General features: G+C 41.7%; 2 protein-coding genes across 2 annotated transcripts in view; one reads left to right on the top strand and one right to left on the bottom strand.

Moving 5' to 3' along the window:
• The first annotated feature begins 7,564 nt into the window (after positions 1–7,564).
• The window catches only part of LOC125739323 (uncharacterized), a 112,392-nt gene continuing 99,766 nt past the window's right edge, over positions 7,565–20,190 (top strand). The window contains exon 1 of the mRNA XM_049009321.1: positions 7,565–7,655. The gene's annotated coding sequence lies outside the window, so the exon portion shown is untranslated. The remainder of the gene's footprint in view (positions 7,656–20,190) is intronic.
• LOC125739329 (uncharacterized) lies at positions 16,526–19,078 on the bottom strand. Its single transcript, XM_049009332.1, has 2 exons — positions 18,518–19,078; positions 16,526–18,187 (listed from the first exon to the last, which is right to left on the bottom strand). The coding sequence occupies exons 1-2, from the start codon at positions 19,008–19,010 to the stop codon at positions 17,682–17,684; spliced, it is 999 nt and encodes a 332-aa protein (XP_048865289.1). The 5' UTR covers positions 19,011–19,078; the 3' UTR covers positions 16,526–17,681.

The following is a 20,190-nucleotide window of genomic DNA, read 5'->3' as shown; positions in this document are numbered from 1 at the left end:
GTTCATGAAGTTTTTTTTCATGAAATATAAAATAGGGTTACCAACTATCATTTTCACTATAACATTTACATCAAGACTATTTCCAATATCCAATGTCATACAGTCCAGGCCACTTCACGACCACTGAAGCTTCTTTGAACTGATTTCACCTTAGTAACGTTAAAAAGAAAAAGAAGGAAACTGTCCTTCCAGCTGCAGCAGAGGCCAGAAAGTTCTGGAGGTCACGTGCTTGATTATAATTATCTCTGAAGTCTGTACATAATTTCTGGTTTCATTACTCTACCAAATACCTTTGGAAACAGCCTGTAGGTGTGATGATGAATTTATTGCCTTCCTGATTTATTGCCTTACTAGTTTAGTTATTTATGAAAGAAATCTTCAGTAAATACCCACCTAGAAGATTAACTTTGGACATTTCTTATGTATGAAACATTGACATTATTATACAACAAAAATATTCTACTGTACCTGAAAGCTTCACTTCAGGATCAGTAACTTGACTTGTGGCTGAATGACTTGATCCCAGAGAGTATCAAATAAAATAATGTTTAAAATTGAATATACTGATTTCTTGAAGATCAAAAACTGTATTCAACATCAGCAGAGGCCAGAAAGTTCTGGATATCTGCTTAATGACAACCATGTTATTGATCTGCAATACATGACACAATCTTACAAATCTCTTTTGCAATGAATGTAATCTAGAAATCCTGCACTTACTTATTGAACCTAGCATGATGTCCTTAAATCCTTAAACTGCACAATACATCATCGACTTTAAACAACTGAATTCTTTCAGTCACTTTTAAGTCCGATAAAGTTGTACTTTGCAACCTAGGTACCATGACTTTTTAAAATTTGTTTAATGATTTTTTTTTTAACAAGCTGTAGTTGACTGTTCTTATTCAACCCCCCCCCCCCCAACATTTTTTAATCTTTTTAAATCATGCTAATTTTGGTGGTTTAATCATTCATTTAACCAGTGAACTCAATAACTCAAAAGTGAACTGAAACGTTGTGCAAGTAAAAATGGCCAAACACTAGAAAACAGGACAGCACCCGTCTTACTGAGCCTGCAAAGTCTGTGTTTGTTTGTTTTTGCAGTCTTATGAAATATCTGGAGATTTGCTTCAGGCAAAAAAATGCACTAAACCCTTCAGGAAAAATGCTGACACAAGCCTTCATAAGATTCACAATAATAATAATAGATACTTTATTATTCCCCGTGGGGAAATTGTCTTTACGCCTCCCTCACCTTGCTCTTTGTAGAGTAAGTTGCCTGTTGAGAGCTGCCACCTGTAGCGGCGACCCGGGAGCTAAGGGCCTTGCTCAAGGACCCGCAGACGTGCTGAGACTGGATTTGAAGCCTTTCACAGCCTATGACTGAATCTGGGTAAATTATTGGGCTTGTGGGGCAGGTTTCAACTGGTGTCACCTGGCATAAAATAAATGTGCTGAGACTGCAGATTGTGATTAATGACTGTGTAGGGAATCCACTTGCAGGGTCTCCGCGGTTTCAGCAAAATGGGGGTTTATTGAACAGTAAAAATAATACAATGTAATACAGTGTAGAGACACACCGGGTACTGAAAGGCAGCTCAGATACCAATTGAGGACAATTCTTCACCCCCCTTTATACCCCAAAAGGCCCTCCCCACCAAGGTGCTGTGTGCAGGTGTTGTGAGTGAATTTACATATAAAGAGTGACCCCCCTGGAGTGTGAGGATCCTGAGACAGGGATGGGACAGGACAGGGTGGAGACTTTTATGATCATTGTAATTCGATTGCCTTCCTTATCACCCTAGTGGTGCCAACCGGAACCCCCATTCTCTCCCTGGTTTCCCCCATGATCATAAATTCCGAACATTGTCTGTATTCAAATGATCAACCAAGAACCTTGGGGCATTTTTACTACTTTTCCTTACATAATCCCCCCTTAAACCTTGAGTCTCAGTGCAAGAGCAGTGAGAGGTTTACCCAGAGCACAGTACGAGCATCATACTGATCAGTGGTCAACATACAAGGGGTGGATAGGGGAGGTCGTAGCGGTGTGGTTGTCTGTCTCCATAACCTACACCCTACTTTGTGTCATGCACACTTTCCTCTCCACATATCCAAGGTCCCTTTTCCGCTGTTCCCTTAGGAATCTGAGATAGCCCATCAAGGCCACACCCAGCCGCAGCACCATGACACCTGCAGTGATCACTGCTTTGAACAGTACATCCCAGTACATGTCCTGGTAGATCTCCTTCAGCGTCGACATTCCACTGATATAGTTACTGACCTGCTCTGTCAGTTCCTTCTCACGCTCATGCATTTTAAGCAGCTGAACCTCCAGTTGCTGCTCAACCTCTTGGAGGTCTTGAATCCTGTTTGTTTCAGGCAAAGGTTCAGGCTGGAGGAATTCTGCATAAGGGTCGTCTAAGTAAAGGTCAATCCTATTCTTGGTATAGTACAATTTTCTGTCTCCAGTGTTCATTGGGTAGATCACCTGAATGCAGAAAGCATTGCTTGGTGCTCTGCACTGTAACTTGGTTGTGGTTAAACTATTGTTAATTGCATTAATGCAATAGGTGTTGTTACCAATGAACCTGATGTCCACATACTGTGGCTTCGCCACCTCTCTGGAGATCACACAGTGTGCGTCAATACTGTTCATCCACCCACAACCTAGACCTGGATCACCTGAGCACATTATTATATTCCTACCAATATTGCAACCCTCTAAACCTTCTAGTACTAACATTGCTATTCCATCCTGTACTGTCATCCCATGGTCTCTATGTACTTTAGTCAAAGTGTGGTCGTGTAGTTTACCCATGTTGATCATATTACAAGTTTTACGGTACACATCCTTATCATGGTAGATGGGTATAGCCATAGCAAATGCTATTGTCTGGGTTGTGTGGTTCTACGATAATACTTCTGAAATAGCATTCTTGACTATATGCTCACATTTTACAGGTAGTTTGCATTACATTGCTTATATATGTGTAGGAACAGTGATTATTTCGTTGACTGGCATGGGCCACATCCTGGGACACCGTTCCTTGCACCTTTGTTCCCGATTCATTCCCCACCCCAGCTTACAATTACATTTAAAGTTCCCAATTGTATTGATGCAAATTTGGTTAAGACCACAAGGTGGCTTACTTCCTCTGCACTCATCAATGTCTTCACAATTACTAACTCCATTTCCCATGAGTCCTGCAGAGCAGTGGCATTGTTTTTGTCCAAGGGAAGTCTTTGAACATGTGGAGTTTGCATGGCATGTCACGTTGTAGTCATTGTACCGGAGGTATGCTGTTCCATTGTCATGCACCATACATCTGCTTGCTGTGTCGCTGCAGTCCGCAAGTGCAAAGCGTACCATGAGTAGGAAGGACCGGATGAGCCCCCCTTGATCGTTTCTCCTCTGTGTCATGGCTTGATGCGATGGAAACCTGAAAAACATCAAGTGCAGCATTTATTCTTATGTCAGGTTAACATCTTGGATTTTTATATAATTTGCATTGGTCAGCATGGAACCATCTGTATACTGGTTCTTTCCTCCCTTTCAGTCTAAGCTTGAGATTGCCCTCCCCACAGGTATCCACAATTTCATGTGGTCCTGTTCAATTTGCATCCCAAGGCCCTTTCTGGAGGTAATTTTTGACCAATACCTGCTCCCCTTTTTCAAATTTGTGGATGCTGGGTTTTACAGCATCATCCCATCGTTTCTTGTTTCCCTGGTGGGCTACTCCCATATTGTGCGCGGCAAACAGTAGTTTGTCTTCCAGAGTCCTCTGGACATTTTTCAGAAACTGGTCATGTTGCACTCAATCTAAAATTGATTTCAGCACATCTCCCATGTTGGGATGCAACAAGGGCATCCTCCTGCCTGTCATCAGTTCATGAGGGCTAATGCCAGTACCTTTACTGCTGGTGGCCCTTACGGCCATTAGGATTCCTGGTAAGTGGCGACACCAGTCCTGCCCAGCATCTAGGACAGCCTTTTTCAAGGCTGTCTTCAGAGTCCTGTTCATTCTCTCCACCACTCCAGATGACGATTTTTCACGATGTCTAATACCTCCTCCAGAAGCTCAAAATGCTCCACATCAGTTTCTGTCTGGATCAACAAGTCATCTACATATTGAACAACCTGCTCCGGTTTGCTCACATCCTTTAATATGTCAGACATACTGGTGAAACAGTGTTGGTGAGTTGTGGAAATCCTGTGGTAAAACAACCCATGTGTACTGCTTTTCTCGAAAGGTAAAAGCAAATTTATACTGGCTGTCAGGATGCACTGGAATTGACCAGAATCCATTGGACACATCCAGAGTGGAGTATATTTTTGATGTGCTTTGTAACCTAGCCATTATGTTTGGTCCTAGCCACCACCGCAGCCGCGGAAGGTGTTGAAGCATTTATCTGTCTGTAATCAATAGTCAGCCTCCATGAACCATCAGGTTTCCTTACAGGCCACACAGGTGAGTTGACTGTGGATACATATGTCCTTAGGACACCTTGGTCGGGCAGCGAATCAATAACATGAGCGATGTCTGTTTCTGCATCTCTAGGATATTTATACTGTCTTTGCGCTGGGGGGTCATCCCCTTGAACGTGCACTTCCATGTTTTTGACTCTCCCACAGTCATGTTTATGTCTGGCCCACACACCTTTGTGTTGCTGCAATATCTCTGCTAGTTTCTGGTTGTCTGTTCTCAAAAGGTCTGGCAAGTCATATGTTAAAACATCCTTTACAGTAGCAACTGCGTGCCTGTCTGGGATGACAACATAATCTGTATCTCCCTCACCTTTCCAAAGTGTTTGGTTAGCCAGATCAACAATGTAATAGTTGTCTTTCATCACATCTGCCCCAAGCATGGAGTCCTCATGCGTCTTTGACATCCAAACTTTCATAACAATTGGATCACTACCAATCTGTGCATGTATGGGAACAGACTGTTTTGCCATTAGCACTCCACTACCAACCCCAATTAATTCTGTTGTTTTACCAGCGGTGGGAAAATCCAAATGAGTGAGGGTGATTGCAGCTCCTGTGTCTACTCCTGTGTCTAAGTCATTTAACTTAAAATATAATGAAATATAAAGAATTCCTGGACTCAGGCTTTTTCTTGTTGTATGTAATCATTAGTGCCGCTATTTCTAATTAGAATTTTATTATTTTTAAGCCAAGCCAATGAAAAGTCTCGGCCCGATTCCCTCCAAAGGCTGTGTTACTGTGCCATTTTCCCCTGAATGGTTCCGATCAGACGCACTGGGCAGCCTGCGTGCAAAACACAACAATAAAATGGTGAATATGCTCATGCTGGCAGAGACATGGACATCGTGTCTGGTGCCACTTTGCATCAGATGCTGAATTGGGCCCTTTACCTTAAATGACATTGGGAATATTATTTGGTAAACTTGGGTTTGTTCTACTCATAAAAATGGATACATTCACCCAAAAAAAGTGTGTGCAAAAGTGCTGTTTTTTCATCTGACAGTAATTGTCTGTTTTTAATAGACATTTTCTGGTGCTGCTGCTGCTGTTTCACAGTGCATATACGGTAAAATGAAAAGTTCATGTAAAAGTTTTTATTTTTCCGATTGACTTTTCCCTTGAGTGCCAAACCTGTCCAGTGTGTTTTTGGTATGAATGTGGCCATAATCATACTAGGAAAAACACTGACATGTAGTGAACATATATAAAAATCAGGCACACGGGGAGGGGAACGACCCTCACTGCAGCGTCTTGTCGGAAACCCCCCCATGAAGGGAACGAGAAGACAAAGCAAGAACAGAAGTACAGACCAGCAACACTGACCAAACCAGCAGGCACAGGACCAGAGAGCAATTAAATACACAGATAACACAAGAATCTAACACGCGACATCTGGGAGAAATTAACCAGGAGGCAGGGAGGCGAGGTGAAATAGGATCCAGGCCTAGCTTGTTAGGGCTCGTTAGAGGCCATGCCTGGGGGAGGAGGTCCGGGGCCAATGCTGACAGGAGGGGCAGGGCGTGACGCTTATGAACTGTAGGGTTTTTTTTTTTTAATATGGAAGTCCTTGGATGCCCTGCGATGGGCTGGCCCCCCATCCTGGGTTGTTCCCTGCCTCGAGCCCATTGCTTCCAGGATAGGCTCCGGACCCCCGCGACCCAGTAGGATAAGCGGTTTGGAAAATGGATGGATGGATAGATGGAAGTCCTTGGAGCAATTGGAGTTATTGGCCTAATCGTGAGATCACTCTACCGATCATGGGATTTGAACCAGCAACGTTCTGGTTCCTAACCCACAAAGCTGCCTCACACTGCCAAACATTTTTTTTATTCTTTTTTGGTCAGTGCATAAGCCAAATCCCTGTTAAAACTAAACAGCATAGACCAGCATGATTTCCATGCTTGTCTCTGATGGTTTGGTGTTGGTGTAGCTGCACAACATATGCTGGTATAACCAGCACGCTTTATGCTGGTCATGCTGGCAACCAGCTATGCTGACCTATAATGTTTTTTTCGGCAGGGATATGTTCTATTTTTGATGTCTTATAAGTTGTCCGGCATCCAGTGGTTTTCCTGTAAATATCACAGAAACGAAACAATAATCGTGATTTACAGTTTTCCTGTTTGGTTTTAAAATAGAAATACTCGAAGCCTGTTTTTTCTTTCTTTCTTTTCCTGATTTTCTTTTTTTCCGTTGTAATTTTGAAACAGAAAAACCATAAAACGCCGCTGTTTTCTTCCGCTTTGGTTTTTGAAGAATGGACCGTATACGGATTTAGATATTGTGTATTTCATGTTAGTTTACTGCATTTTAACAGTAAAACGGGATGACACTGGTACTGCCTTCATTGCCTCGGTGTGAGTTATTCAGTTATTCGTGAGACGCCAGTGTTTGCATGGGACTTGTATCTTGAAAGATAGACATGCCTGTATCACAGATGATTAGGTGAAAGATATGTTTTACTACTCTTTGTTTCTATTCTGGTTAACGTTTACGAGACCGTTATCCTCTCATGTTCCGATGTAGGCGACCATTCACACAGACGACTGTAAATGTGAAAACCCTGGAGACACACAGCCGCTGCAGCCTCCGCTCCTGCCTGCTACTGTAAGCGCATCGCATCGGACCGTAAAGCGCCAGCAGAAGCGGAGGATCCGGCTACTGGCTGGTTGTTACACCAGGAAAAAAATAAAGTAAGAAGTGTGAGAAATAAAGTCGCCATTTCCCGAAATAAATCCGAAATAGCTAGAAATATAGAGTGAATACTGAGAAATGAAGTCGAACTTCCCTATAGATGTATAATAGTGCCCTCCAGCGTTTGCAACAGTCATTATTACAAAGAAAACCTGGAGAGCCAACTTCGGACTGATGTTAACATGAAAACAGGGACAAGTCTGCAATACTCTTAATACGCTTATAAAACAGTAATAGCACCATTTATTGTTGATCCGTAAAGCAGTGTGTTTGCATGAGATAACCATATATGGTGTTTGTGTGCATGAACGAATAATCGATGCGTGTGAGAGGTGGGGGTGCAGGGGGCGGGACAGAGAGGGCAGAGAATAATAGCTGCTCACGACAACCGCAGAGATCACAAAGTCTGAGACAGGAAGGCTTGGAAGCTGCAAGTACCTGCAAGTATTTGTTCTGATTACTGCATCACCAGGTAAGTATGCAAATTTACATGGTAAATTTCCCACATTCTTTTACATGAACAGTGTAACAGGTATGCAAGAGAAACTTGTCTAACATTTAATAATCAAAATACGTAATCTAAGCTTGCATAAACGTCGTTGGCTGTCTGGTGGTTAAAGCACCGATAGCAGAAAAGAGTATTTTAAGCAGGTCCAGGGCCACATTTACACTAAAACCAGCCACCCATTTATACACCAAATAGCTGGTACAGTTTGGGACAACGGGGGTTGGATGGATGTAATATAATAATCAGACAGTTACATAACTACAAAATAGAGTGCTTAAATCTTCTCTTCTTGATTCATTAAAATCTGCATAATCTGTGCTATCATTACAGAAAAATGTATGAAAGCCATAATCTATAAAAAACCATAGATACCTTCATAATGCTTTATAATGGTCAGTATAAGATTTAATAAAGCATTACAGCATCTTCTATTGACAGTTATAAGACATAGTAGTATTAATTATAATACTTCATAAATCCCAATTAAGCTGTCATCTATCATGCACTGTAGATACTTTCATAATGCATTATAATTATCGGCATAAGCGTTAAAGAGGCTTTGTACTGCCTTATGAAGGATCTACAGTATAGGTCATTATAGATGAGAGCTTTATAAATCATCCATAATGCTTAACAAACAGATATAATGTTTTATGCCTTATTATAAGTGTTCATAGCCATTCTTATAACGTGTCATGAATGTGTTCATAGATTCTTAGCCTACAGACATGACATTCATAGAAAGTTTTACCGAATTTATTTACTGTGGTCTGAATTATGTTTTTTTTTTTTAAGTAATTCCCATTTTTGGTCATATTACCCCCTTTTGGGGGAAATAACTGTACAGTAAGCCAACTAGTATCTAATATCCCACATGTGAATTAACATTACGTGACTTTTGAATTATGTTTCGATTTCACCACATATTATAAACCAGTAAGCAGATGCCCCGTTGCCTCAGATTGGAATCCAGCCCCCTTCTGATTGGGTGGAGCTCTTCCCATTTTGATAACTGCTGTCTGTTGTGTATCTGCACATATTAGGCTACAGCTAATTCGCATGAAAATCTTTCAATAACCATAGACAATATATTAGTTAATTATCCATATTCAAAGTACATTATCCAACCCCTGACTGCTATTAAGATTTTGGGGTGGGGCGCAAGCCTGGGGTGTGGAGGGTGGTGGGGGGCGGGTGGTGCCAGCGACGGTCCTTACAGTATTTTTTTAGATTTAAAGTGGCCACCCCACTTCTAAGTGGTGAATGAGCCAATGCAGTCCCTCATCCTTCACTACAAAACAGTGCGATAACCTGCATAGATCTGGGTCTGTTAGCTTTTAATTTCAGCTGTCATGGTTTATGTATTAATATGTATCATTCATTCTTAAATAATAATGCGCGTGAAGGCACACTCCCACAGCCCACTGAAGAGCCCTGCTTTGGCTCAGGACAGTAGATTTATTGAACTTTCTGTACTACATTCTTCATCTGCTCGTGTCGTGCTTTTTGGACTGTTGAGGTCACTGTAGTCACTTCCATGTAATTCTTAACAATTTGGACGGCGCTTGTACGAGAAACACTCATTTTATCCCATTTAGTTATGGTGCCTGAAAGTCAGAAAACAAGCAGAAAATGACAAGTCCTGAATGTCTGATCCACTGCTGTCGAGCACTGACTTAGAATCTACATTAGAATGTCATAATGTTTGCAAAATTAAGTCCTTTGCTTTTTAATCACTGATTACATCACGCATTACAAATATATCTTTTAACGGTGAATTTGACTCCAGCATTTGAGTTTTTACATCCCACCCTTAAAGGTATTCATAAGTAGATTAAAAACTAAGATACATCGAAAGATAGTTGTCTCTTCTGATGCTTCTTTAAATCATTTTGTTTAAATGTAAATCATGCAAAAAAATTTTTTATCTAAAATCCATTTGTAGATTATAAAGTCTCATTAACAATTACTCTCAAAGGCAATTAACTAAGCACAAATTATTCACATTTTTATTCACAAATCCAAACTTGTAGAATAATGCTGCCTGATTAATCACATAAACTGAGTGCATAATCTCAATTAAGGCAGCTGACAGTCTTACTTTTAATATGAAAATTTGTTTAAATATCAGCCGGCAATATCGGCCAATGTGGACACATCAGACCAATGCTGATAAATGGATTTTTTATGAATATTGGCCGACACCAATACTGTATGTATCATGCACCTCTAGTACATACTATCTATAACCTGTGTCTGTTTCCTTACAGGAAAGAAGACAATGGGAGACTTAGTGAAAGCTACCCAATCAATTACCAAGGCTCAGGATTTCAGAGATGACACCAAAATAATAATGCAACCATATGCTAACTGGGAGGAGTACTTGGTACCTGCCCCAGTCTCCATAGCCATTCTAGGGGAGCTGGTCTTTATTTCTTCCAATGTAGATTTCTCCATTGGCCAAAAGCCTCCTACTGGTGGGTTTAAGTACATCAAGTACCCAGACTCATTCCGTGCCTGTCTTATGCAAGTGGCTAATGCCGGATGGGCGGCATTCAATACAGCTCACACAAACATGGACCAGATCCGTCTCCACACTGGCAACGTGCCAGCTTACATCAAGGAGTCAGTGAATATATTACTGAAGGAGGATGATAAGCTTGTTGAAATTTGTCTCCCTGACCAAATAGAACAAATATCTACTATATCAGATGAATGTGTAAAATTGGCTGATCAAGCAGAGAAAAAGTTCACCGCTGTAATTTATCTGATCCAAGAACTTTTGGAAGCTTGTATAAGTGCAAAGAAGGTATATGGTGATGATCTGGAGGCTATCAAGCGTAAAATTGAGGAGACAAATATGAGAAAAGAGGATTCAGAGAAAGCAAAGGAAAGGGCTCAGAAAACACTTGAGGACATGAATAAACGTTTAGATGAGTCACAGAAGACTTTTGATAAAGCAATGGATTCACTGCCGTCTGGGTGGGATGTGATTGGCATGAACTTTGTAGAGGGACTCACTGATGGTCTGTTAGGTATAATGTCACATGCAACTAAAAGCATGGCAGAAACGCCAAAGGACAAAAAGGACCATGACGACGTTGGCGCTATGAGCAACGTACTTTCCAAAGCAGGGCAGATTCTGAAACTGGCCCAGACACTGAACAGCTTCATTGACAAACAGCAAATTAAATGGTCTGAGATATACGATCAAAAGGAAGACAAAACAAAGACGGCATATGTGGGGGAACAATATACTCAGATTAAAACTTCAGTGGAGAACGAGAAAGACTGTAAAGCCAAAAAGGCCACACTCGACATCTGCACAGACGCCATTGAACTGTGCTCTGAGCTCTCAAAGATCGCACCTGACGGGAAATGCGACGCTGCCAAGACAAAAGGCTTGATTGGAAGAATGCAGAAGCTGTTGAAGCAGTGTCGGAAATTAGACTGTGACAACAAGGCCTTCACAAACACTCCAGCCCTCCAACCTGAACCGCCGCATCAAGCAAAAGAAGGTGGAGGAAAACGGGCAGGTGAGATGGCGGTGGAGAACGCTCGTTACCGCATAGAGGAAGCTAAAACTCAGCTGGAAAAGGCAAGAGAGATGCAAAAAGAGAGTTTGGCAAACCTGGAGAAAAACCAGAAGGAGCTGACAGAGATCTTAGTCACACTGCGGGGTTGTCAAGTGAAAGAGATTGACTTCAACACCACCATTAAGGTACTGGTTAAGGGTCTAGATGCGATGGGAAGAGTGAAAGAGCAGTGGGAGAAGATGGTCCGCTTCTTTCAGATGATCTCAAACATCGTCAAATCCTGCCTGAGTACCTCTCTGACAAATTTTGTCAAAAAAGCTGGACAGGCATCTCAGAAAAAGCTGCCGTATGACACAAAGAAATATCTCAAAGATGCAATGTACCAGCAGGCCCTTGCTGCGTCTAATGTAGCCAGCTTGGTTAACATGATCTCAGGGACCTACGTTGAGGTTTCTGAGAAACACCTGATGGACAGGGTCAGCAGTCTGGGCAAACTCATGGCTCTGGATCCCAACAGACCAGAATTTGAGACTGAACGCAAAAAATTACAAGATGCATGTGATGCAGCTCAAGACGCAATAAGGGATCTTGTGGTAACAAACAGGAAGAAATTTGATCTGAAGGCAAAAGAGAGAATGGAGAAGATTGTAATGGAGCTACAGCCAATGTTACCCCCAGTATCTGAGGAGAAAATGAAAGAGATCAAAGAAATAACAAATTCTTCATTTAAAGAAATGAGTAAGAGGGATGAGGATCAGTATGCATAAAGGTTCTGCAGAAACATAAATGAATCTTAGAATTATGGTAGGAAAATATATCTGAATAGTTGTGTGGGTATGCATGCTTATATTTAACACACATCAGTTAAAGTTTTTGTGTACTGCTTGAAATGGTATTCTGTTGGTAATTACTAATTCATTTTGTTTAACTGATGCTAGATTTACTGCTGCGTATAATCAGTATAAGTCTCATCCAGGGAACAACCAAAGCAATCAGTGAAAGGAAAAATGTGGCAGATGGGTTTGACATGTGGAGAAAACCTTTTTTTAGTTCAAGTGCCAGGTCTGAAGACACCCTGGAGTCTGGCACACCAAGCAAGTTCAACACAGCTCAAGCCCAGGGGTGGAGATCCACTAGCAGAAGAGACCTGAAGTCAGGCTGATCTCACGATCAAAGGTCAAGGCAAAAGAGGAAGAAGAGGACAACCCAGGGTCTCACCAAAGATCACGTCCATCTCACAGCTCTGGGGTCGCGTTTGCATGTTTTCCCACTTTGCAAGAGCTCTGCAGAGCCATGACCTTGTGAATTTGTGCTTCACAAACTAGAGATGGAGACATGAAGAGTTTTAATCCAGTTATTTAATGTTTGATCCTTCATGTAATGTGCTCTGCTTATATGCATTTAACCTCAAAGATTAAAATTAGTGACTGGTATAAATTTACATATCAGGGTCTATAGGAGAGGTAGCAGTGTGCAGTTAAAATTGTGTGAATTGGAAATCATATATAAACAGATTTTGTTTGGTGTTTGGGCTGTGGGAAAGAGCAGTCATGTGACTTTGTTCTGATTTTGAGATAAAAAATAAATAACTCCATGTATCAAATCGTGTCATGTTTTTAGTCTTTCTAGTGATAATGACCATGAATCAAATGTTAATACGTAAGTATGACTTCATGGTTAAACTAAGTCTTTCTGAGAGTATAACAGGAAATGAACCAGTACGCAACAATTAAATATCCAAATTAAATATCAAAATCTGCACACACACAAACACAAATACGCACAGTCCGTCTTTATGGGGACTCACTGTTTATTTCTATGAGCATAACCCTAATCTCAACTATGGCAACCCTAACCCAGCCCTAACATTAACCATAAACACCCAAACAAAATAATAGAATTTTAGCAATTTTATGCATTCGTAAACTTTTATAAACCTGAGGTTATCCTTCTGGCGTTCCCAAAAAGTCCCCACAAGGTAAAAAGCTACAGGTTTTATCTCAGCGTGAGGAAATCTGGTCCACACAATGTAATACAAAATGTACATACGCACACAGACAGACACGCAGTGTATGTATTTATAATACTTAGCAGATTACCATGTCCATGAGATTGAAGGTCAGTAAAATATACAATATGAGTTGAGTGTTGTGGAAGAAATTTCTTGAACAGACTTTATTATTCAATGAGCTGAAAGGGAACAGACACTCAGCAATCATGCGTCTCGTGTTCTGCTCCCCGAGCAACACGTACATACATCTCTTATAGCCAAAAATGCACCAGACATCACACAGTTCGAGGAAAGATCAGACAGTTCAAGGAAAGATCAGACATCTGGAGACAACAGTTACTTCTGCTTATTGAGGCTCACTTTTCAGCTGAGAACAAGTCCATCTATTTTCCTTTTGCAACATCAAGTTAATTATATCCACTTACTTTATCTCACTTCCCATATGTGCCCCTTGTTCTCTTTTTCCACATTACTCCTTATCCAATAACATGCATGCATTTTATATTATCCAATACCATGCATGCATTTTATAATATCTTCTGCAACAGCTTACTTCTCAGGTCATGCCTTCACCTTGATCCGGGCCCCTTGCTGAACAAGCTGGATTTTGGCAAACATGTTAATTCCTTTATAGAAAACAGAAATCCCTTACTTAAGCAGATTTGCATTATTGTTTGATACATTCAATGAATTCAAGTAGGATTACATTGTTTCAACCAGTATGTGTAAATCAACAGCACCATTATAAACTCAGTTGTTAATTACTGATTAGGTATGCATTTTGCATAATCATCTATATTCCATTATTGATTGATCAAGTATCAACAAAAAGTAATGAATAAAATTAAGTCTGCCATTTTCTGAGTGACGTGGTACTTTTGGTGTGAATCAAAAGCATGTCACCATGTTGAGCCTGTAACTCATTCCTGTAACTCAGAAGGAGGAGACAGATGCTGCAAGAAAAATGGATTTAAGGCAGATAGACCAAATTAAAGGGCTAGTCCAGGGTGTGGAACTGCCTTTCAGCCAGTGACTGATTGACTAGATAATGACATATGTACAGGCCAATACGCAGTCCGATCAAAATCGCACCTTTTGGGACAAACCAGGTAGAATTCCTTCAAAAAATGTCATTGACGACTTTTTCTGTAGCCTGACATCTGCTGGAAAAAATGAGAAATGCAGAGTGAGCTGCTGAGCAATGTGTGCGTCTGATGGTACCTCTGTAAGCACAGTGGGAAAGTCAACTACAGTATCGATCACTAACGCACTTTGCAATTTTAAGTTTGCACGTATAAGCTGTGAATTCCCGTTCATTACATGAGCTTGTTTGCTGTGCTATTGATTTAAATCACTGTCTGCTGAACACATCGGAACCTGACACTGATCAAGACAAGGGACACGCGAGAAAATCAAAATGATCACGTTATAATTTTCCAAAGCGTTGTGAGGCATCGCAATGCGAAAGTTACCCAGGTGCCCTGCATTGTTCTGGGATGTTGGTGATGTGACATGGCATGGTGAGGGAGGGGCAGCCCAGGCCCGGGACCCTCCTGTTGGGATACTCTGTGCTGTGTTTTGGGATGTTGGTGATGGGACATGGCATGATGAGGGAGGGGCAGGCCAGGCCCGGGACCCTCCTGTTGGGATACTCTGTGTTGTGTTTTGGGATGTTGGTGATGGGACATGGCATGATGAGGGAGGGGCAGGCCAGGCCCGGGACCCTCCTGTTGGGATACTCTGTGCTGTGTTTTGGGATGTTGGTGATGTGACATGGCATGATGAGAGAGGGGCAGCCCAGGCCCGGGACCCTCCTGTTGGGATACTCTGTGCTGTGTTTTGGGATGTTGGTGATGGGACATGGCATGATGAGGGAGGGGCAGGCCAGGCCCGGGACCCTCCTGTTGGGATACTCTGTGTTGTGTTTTGGGATGTTGGTGATGGGACATGGCATGATGAGGGAGGGGCAGGCCAGGCCCGAGACCCTCCTGTTGGGATACTCTGTGCTGTGTTTTGGGATGTTGGTGATGTGACATGGCGTAGTGAGGGAGGGGCAGGCCAGGCCCGGGACCCTCCTGTTGGGATACTCCGTGCTGTGTTTTGGGATTTTGGGTGACAGTCTGACTTCAGCTTTTATGACCCAGTGGGGACTGCAGTAAGATGGGAGAGGTGGGGGTGGTGAACATGACTTAAACAACAAAATAAAACTAAAGACTTGAAGGTCTAAATCTTAAAGAAACTTTATTTTTAATTTTAAAAATCAGCAAAGCAAAAAGCAAACAAACTTTGCACTGCATTACAGACCCTTCCTCACTTTCCCATAAACACGAGAAGGGGCTGGCAATTCTTCTCCCTTCATGAACACAGAGAGCTTGTTCTTGTGTGAAACCTTTCAAAGCTGGATCCATAAAACATGGGCAAATACAACAAAATTATAACAAGTAATATTTAACCAGTTGCTGCCTTAGTTATAGTTATCTGCTCCGAAAGAACTTCCTGCTAATGAACATGAGCATAACAGACACCATGTAAAATACAGCTCTGGAAAAGAATGAAGAGACCTCTCCATATATTTTAAGAGTCTGCATTTTTAAATCCTGGTTTAATCGTGGTTCTGCTGGCAGGAGGCTACACTGAGCAGCAGGCTGCTTCCGGGCTCAGAATGTCTAAGACGGCAGTACAGAAGAACAAGGTGAAGCGGGAGACACCGGGATGTGACGTCGCGTAAAGCAAGGAAGAAGCCCTTCATTCATGAGAAACAGAGAATCCCAGGCTGCAGTTTGCAAAAAAATATTATTCAGACCACGCCCATAAACTGAGAAATACGTGAAACAAAAATTGTGCTGCGGTATTTTTTCAGAGCTGCATTTTTACTCTTCTTGACTGAAACTATTTTTAAATAATCAGCCAGTTTTTTTAGATTAATTGATTTGCCTACTTGATGTCACTTGTGTTGAATCTAGCCTAATAGCAATATATTTGTGTATATATATATATATATATATATATATTATATACACTGAACAAAAATATAAACGCAACACTTTTGTTTTTGCTCCCATTTTTCATGAGATGGACTTAAAGATCTACAATTCATTCCAGATACACAATATTACCATTTCTCTCAAACATTTCTCACAAATCAGTCTAAATGTGTGATAGTGAGCACTTCTGCTTTGCTGAGATAATCCATCCCACCTCACAGGTGTGCCACATCAAGATGCTGATCTGACATCATGGGTAGTGCACAGGTGTACCTTATACTGCCCACAATAAAAGGCCACCCTGGAATGTGCAGTTTTGTCTCACAGCAAAATGCCACAGATGCCACAAGCATTGAGGGAGCGTGCAATTGGCATGCTGACAGCAGGAATGTCAACCAGATCTGTTGCTCGTGCATTGAATGTTCATTTCTCAACCATAAGCCGTCTCCAAAGGCGTTTCAGAGAATATGGCAGTACATCCAACCGGCCTCACAACCGCAGACCACGTGTAACCACACCAGCCCAGGACCTCCACATCCAGCAGGTTCACCTCCAAGATCGTCTGAGACCAGCCACTCAGACAGATAATGCACGGCCCCATGTTGCAAGGATCTGTACACAGTTCTTGGAAGCTGAAAATGTCCCAGTTCTTGCATGGCCAGCATACTCACCGGACATGTCACCCGTTGAGCATGTTTGGGATGTGCTTGACCGGCGTATACGACAGCGTGTACCAGTTCCCACTAATATCCAACAACTTCGCACAGCCATTGAAGAGGAGTGGACCAACATTCCACAGGCCACAATTGACAATCTGATAAACTCTATGCGAAGAAGATGTGTTGCATTGCATGAGGCAAATGGTGGTCACACCAGATACTGACCGGTTCTGAGTCCCCAGACCCCCAATAAAGCAAAAAACTGCACATTCCAGGGTGGCCTTTTATTGTGGGCAGTATAAGGTACACCTGTGCACTACCCATGATGTCAGATCAGCATCTTGATGTGGCACACCTGTGAGGTGGGATGGATTATCTCAGCAAAGCAGAAGTGCTCACTATCACACATTTAGACTGATTTGTGAGAAATGTTTGAGAGAAATGGTAATATTGTGTATCTGGAATGAATTGTAGGTCTTTAAGTCCATCTCATGAAAAATGGGAGCAGAAACAAGAGTGTTGCGTTTATATTTTTGTTCAGTATAGTTCTTATACAATTATATTGATAATTTGCATGTCTTTTGGGCAATCACATTTATCTCATATATGGATATATAATAAATGTTTTTTACATTTCATTTTGTTATATGTGATGCTCTGTAAAGAGAAAATGCAATGTTATGTTTGGCCATGTGGAGGCGTTTGACTTCTTACAATTTAATATCAGTAATATCACATTTTTTGTAAAAGATAAATTCTGACTTTCATTTCATTTATGAAAATTTGTTTTACTTTTTTTCCTACCAGTAATCATCCCCCTTGTCACACAAAGCTTTCATCTTTCTCACATTCTCTTCAAAAGCACTTTGTATTGGTTTTAAAGTTGATTCGACACACTGAAGATGACCCTTCTTATCTGACATTTGGAGAATACGTTTAAAGATTTCCTGAAGTACCGTCATGAGGGGCTCAAACAGAATAAACTTCCTTGTCTGTACCTCGCCTACTTTCGCTATACCAGCTAGATCGGTCAAAACCCTGACAGCATTCCTGAACTTCTCCTGGACATCAGCTATAACAAGGCGCTGCTGTGTGACGTCTTCTATGGTTCTTCGTAACACCTCCAAACTGGTGTTAGCTTGAGAAATCTCCTGTGTCTTCTGGTTGATCTTTGTCTGACAGTCAGAAACACCTAGAGAACTACTTGCCACTTGACGTTCCCAGTTGTGAACTTCACTTTGAGCCCGATTTTTAGCATCAGTTGCGTTGTTCAGATCTGTCTGGTAAACCCCAATCAGGGTAGCTCCTGTAAAACAAGAGTTAAAGATCATACAGACGACAATGTAATTGCCATATGCTGATAATTCAAAACATGAAATCAGAGTGGGAAGACAATAGGAGAGATGATGAGGTAACAGGCGCATTAACAATAATATAAAATCTTTGTTTTTTGTCTCAGGCACCAAACAAAATCTGAGAATCCAAAACTCTAGTTTGAGAATAAATCCGACACTAGCTTTGACGCCCCTTTGTTTTCCGACTTGAATAATACTTTGAATAACATATTTCTCGTTAAAATATACAGGGCCATTTTAAACTTGAAATAGAAAATATACAAACTGTGCAAATTTCTCACCAACTACGGTTCCAACAAACGGAATGAACATCAGACCGATCCCAGCGTTCCTCACAGCTTCATCGTGCTCCATTCTTCTACGCATCTCATTAACTTTTGCCTGCGTTGCTTGTAAGTGTGTATTTGCATTTGCTAACGATCTCTGACGCTCCAGTAGTATGTTTTGCTGACTTGCAAGCTGGTCTTGTAGGTTTTTGCATTCAGTTTTCTTGTCATCCTGTTGTCGTTGCAGTTTTCCTTTCTGTTGAGTTAATTCCTCACACTCTTTATCTATATTTCCTAAAATACCATAAGCTCTTTGCTCTGCTTGCGCAAAGTTATCCTTCCCTTTAATAATTAAAGAGCGAAGCTCATCGTATTTGTTCTTCATGTTACCTTCATTAGTAAATACAATGACTGAAAGATCATTAAAGCAAAGGATACCGTCTTTGAGAAGCGGTATTACGTTTATCACGAACGTCTCTTCGGAAAGCTTAACATCCTGACAAGGCATTTTTGACTATTACAAGCTACTTCTAGCACCGGTATGTTATGATTCCCAGTCTGAATACAACTGAGGCTCCAACTGAGCTCCTTTTAAGTGAGACGATGTGGGCGCGGCTTGAATCTGCGTGACGTTTTCAAAAGACTTTTTAAAAATAATCAATAGCAAACTTAGAAAATAAGAAAACAACAAAAACAGGAGGACATGTCTTTTACTGTGAACAGTGGCCTTGGCTTGTTGCCTCTGGTTCTCTGCGGCTTATGCCCTTTTGACTGCGGGAGCGGCGTCTGGGACCTCTCTCCTCCCCCGGCTGGAGTGGGGGCACGGCTGTCATTGGGAAGTGGGGCTCCGTGCACTTCGGGGCTGCGGACTCTGCCGAGCTCTGGCTCTTGTGGGGTGTGGTTGGGGCCTCCCTCCCTCGCTATTTAGTACATTCCATGTTGAAAACACAGGCACACAATTGAGCTTGCATGTACAGACACTTGCATGCACCCCTCCAAGCACACACAACGATTTTGTATTAGCCCCTCATGGTAAAGTAAACATGTTTCTGCTTGCTAAAGCTGCCAGACAGGACAAGGGGGAGGAGGGGGGGGTGGTGGGGGGGGGGGATTTTCAAGCAGTTCCACGTTATTTTATATTAAAACTGCATTTGTAGTGAGATTTTTGGCTGCCTATTTGTGCGAAATGGTTAAGTAAGGATTAATGCACGACAAGCTGATTTTAAATGTTTTTATCTACATGTTCTACAAAACATACAATGATCGTGTAATATTCTCTTTCAGTAAACCAGTTTAATGAAATCTAAATCTACAAAGATTAAAACTGTTGACTGGTATTTACACATCTGGTTCTATAAGGGGTTAGTAACAGTTTCCCCTTAAAATCATTTAAATGGGCATGTACGGCCAGCAACCATAGCACCTGTAATTGAGCCTAAGTACAGTAATCCCCCTGCAGCTGAGCAGGTCAGGGCTTGGCTGGTATTTGAATGCTGTATTACTGCTGTCAGAGATGTTGGTGGTTAGTCCATCCTGTGGTCACTGTGGGTCCTGATGCCCCAGTGCAAGGATGGGGCCCCAGTGCTTCAGATGAGAAGTAAAAACCAAGGTCCTGGTTTTCTGAGGTCATGGAGGGTCTCTGGGCATATTTTGTAAGAGTAGCAGTGGTGCCCCAATGCCCAGGCTAA

This window comes from Brienomyrus brachyistius, chromosome 3 (assembly GCF_023856365.1).
Source record: "Brienomyrus brachyistius isolate T26 chromosome 3, BBRACH_0.4, whole genome shotgun sequence".
Lineage (NCBI taxonomy): Eukaryota > Metazoa > Chordata > Actinopteri > Osteoglossiformes > Mormyridae > Brienomyrus > Brienomyrus brachyistius.
Note: the sequence above shows the minus strand (reverse complement) of the source record. Positions and strands in the feature narration are given on the sequence as shown.